Source organism: Genypterus blacodes, unplaced genomic scaffold, assembly GCF_046128005.1.
Source record: "Genypterus blacodes isolate CSIRO-AG114 ecotype Tasmania unplaced genomic scaffold, CSIRO-AGI_Gbla_v1 ptg000059l_1, whole genome shotgun sequence".
In the NCBI taxonomy this organism is placed as follows: domain Eukaryota; kingdom Metazoa; phylum Chordata; class Actinopteri; order Ophidiiformes; family Ophidiidae; genus Genypterus; species Genypterus blacodes.
In genome coordinates, this window is record NW_027466871.1 from 667501 (window position 1) to 670746 (window position 3246).

Below are 3246 nucleotides of genomic sequence, written 5' to 3' on the forward strand. Positions count from 1 at the left end.
CCGCCCGCTCCGGGTTCATCCAGAGGGAGAGAGAACAAGAGAGACTCGGACCTGAGAGCGAACCGGAGGCTCCGTCTCCTGTGCGCGGCGCGTCTCCGGCTCCTTCGCACTGCAGCGGGGCGCACCGTGGACAGAGGATTTCAAGGCCCAGAGCGCCCCCTTCTGTCACATATACACACACTCTCTCTCTCTCTCTCTCTCTCTCTCTCTCTCTCTCTCTCCTATGGGCGCACACCCTCTCTTTCTCAACGCACAAACACATTCACACACAGACACGGACCCTCTGGTAGACGGTCAAGTGGACTCGATATATCCCCATAGCGCCTTGTTGACACGCAGCACCGCAGCCCGCATGCAGCTCCCCGGGCTACAGGCACCTGCAGCCCGCTGTTTCCCCTTATCTCTGTGTCAACACGTCTAATGGTCCTCTCAGTGTTATTAAAGACCTGCCGCCTTTCTCTCTCTCTCGCTCTCTCTCTCTCCCTCTCTCCCTCGCTTTCTCTCTCTTTCCTTAACTTCAATCATTTGTGTGGGATCTCTTAAGACATCTCTGAAAGGGAAACGCTGCACTTCAATGAAACCTTCGAATGTGTTTCCATGACCAGGATGTGGACTTCACCACACTTTAAAGGCACACGGAACCTTCAAATGTGCTGAAAAGAGAAGACGAGGGTGTCACAACCTGATATGGTACAATGCAGGCTTTATTCTCAGTTAAAGAGCGATTGAAAGTACCTGTAAAGAAGCTAAAATGTCTAATTATCCGATGATGCCTCTTTTCCTTAACTTTTTGTTCATGATTAAAATTACAAGTCTAAGCAAAATACCACGTTAGATTCAATAACACGGTGTAGATTTTGATCCTCTCTCCTCTCTCTTGGTGCCGGTGAGGCTCTGGTGTCCGTGCTCACCGGTAACCAAGAGAACGACGCAAGAGCTGCAAAGCACGCGCCCCGGAGCGTCGGTATAGCCCCCCCCCTCTCTTTCGCCCCCCGTTACCCCCCCCACCCCCCCAGCACCAATAAGCCCCGGACAGCAAACAGAGACAGAGAGGAGAGAGGACATAAAGGAGGGAGCAGGGAAATATGCGGGTACTGTAAATCAGCCCTGAGAGCGGCAGTGTCACAAGGGTCTGTGTGTGTGTGTGTGTGTGTGTGTGTGTGTGTGTGTGTGTGTGTGTGTGTGTGTGTGTGTGTGTGCGTAAAACTCACACAGAAAGAAAGAAAGAAAGAAAGAAAGAAAGAAAGAAAGAAAGAAAGAAAGAAAGAAAGGTGAACTCGGCAATGTAAATGAGAAAGAAACAGGTGATTAAGTCGTCTTCTTATACTTTGGGGTCATGCAATGCAAACGCTGCATCCTGGACACACGCGTGTACACAGCGTTGTGTGTGTCGTCTGTGTCTCTATCAGATGTTTCAAGGGATCATTTCACGGACAGACTGAGGCGAATTGATGTGCCTTCATGGTAAATAGCTGAGGGTGTTTGTCCCCGGATGAATGGGGGGAGAGGCCGTGTCCTCACAGAGGGGGGAGACCGTGTGACTGCTGACATTTACGGGGTGGACACCAGCCGGAACACCGCTCACAGTCTGTACGAACCGAGACAGCAAGCATACGGTTTGCGAAGCGTTGATCACCATTTAATGTCGCTTTCACGCAGACATTACTGACTGTGGATGTTATAGAACTTATCTGTAAAACAATATGCTCAGTCACACATCCACTTACACACACACACGCGCGCGCATACACACAGAAAGACACAATATCTTATACTTCACTCACGAACAAGAGCCCCCAAAAAGCCCAAATGAGGCAAAAAACCACTGCACTCCACGAAATCAAAGGCTTTAATGGGCAGACTCTCCTCACTCTGCTCCTGCCTGAATGTAGGTTAGACTGCTCTCCACTCAGACCATTAGTGCGTCTGACTCTATTCATTGTGTGAGTAAGAGGCATCCCATTTCCATGACAACCAGAAAGGATATGATACCTTCCAAGAGCAAATTAAATTCTAATTCAGCTTCATCTGCTCCTGACAACACAAACACGCACCCGCAACCAGTATGGTCGATACAGTATCAACAGGTTACACGCACATATACGAAGTTGGACAGCCTCAGACTCAGCTGATCGTACCGGAGAGACATTTTGAACAAGACACGCCGGTTATAGTAAACAATATAAACTCGGAAAAGTAACATGTGGTTCAAAGTGTTGCGTTCATTCATAGATGCCGTAGCCCGGATTTACTTACTGGTTTGCTGTAGGGGTTCCGTCTTTACAAGTGGTAATACCCTCGCATAAAGTATCCTCTTTACATCCAGAAGAGTCACCAAGAGCCGCTGGAAGTGTAGAATAAAAACTCTGACTACAAAGCTCAGTGAAGAGGCACAGGATGCACCGCCGGCAAAAGTTTCTTGCTTCCTTCTTACTTCTCTAAAAGTCTCTAAAAGACATACAACGGAGAGAAAAAAGGAATAAAAATGTTCAAAAACACACTCCCGAGTATAAGAAGTGTGTGTCTGCGTCCGTCCCCGTGAGCGTGTCAGCGCTGTTGGGTGTGTTGCAAAGTGTTGGAGTTGTAGCGCGGTTTTGTTTATGTGCGCGTCTGGAGTGGAGAAAGTCAAATAGAGCATTTATGTGGGCTCTGCCTCCTGGTATGCGCTACGTCAATGTGACGCCATGGGAGGGGTGACGTCACTCACTGTAGATCTCCCTCTCTCTCTCTCCCTCTCTCCGTACAGTACCAGACACATAAGCCCCACGCGCCGTGCCAGAACGAGTGAGAGGGAGAGAGAGAGAGAGGGCGGAGAGAGGATCACAGTTAGTTTTATGTTTGTGGGGAGAATGTAGAGGGAGATCCAGCAGCCGAGCGTGCGCAAAACTCATCACATGTATTGTATTCATTCATACAGCAGTCTACCTTACATTACATTACGAGCATTTGGCAGACGCTTTTATCCAAAGCGACTTACATTAATTACATTTACCTTCGCAGAGGGGGGAGCAATTGAGGGCTCGGTGCCTTGCTCAGGGGCACCTCGGCAGGGACTCGTACCGGGGACCCTCCAGTTCCCAGGCGGAAGCTCTACCCACTGAGCTACTGCCTTCCCCTCACCTTAGTCCAAATGTGATTCTTCTATAACGTATTGAAATGGTGTTTTTAAAGTCACCTGAAATGTATTTTAAAATAAAGTACAGGGGTAGAAATGGTAATTAAACATCCCAAGAAAATAGGTTAGAA

The 3246-nt window shown here is 48.6% G+C and overlaps 1 protein-coding gene across 1 annotated transcript in view; it reads right to left on the reverse strand.

The window, feature by feature from the left end:
- nr4a3 (nuclear receptor subfamily 4, group A, member 3) overlaps nucleotides 1-2725 on the reverse strand; it is a 21421-nt gene extending 18696 nt beyond the window's left edge. Inside the window, exon 1 of the mRNA XM_076153878.1 lies at nucleotides 2257-2725. Within this exon, the coding sequence (XP_076009993.1) occupies nucleotides 2257-2638 (382 nt within the window). The 5' untranslated portion in view covers nucleotides 2639-2725. The remainder of the gene's footprint in view (nucleotides 1-2256) is intronic.
- Between the last annotated feature and the right edge of the window lie 521 nt (nucleotides 2726-3246).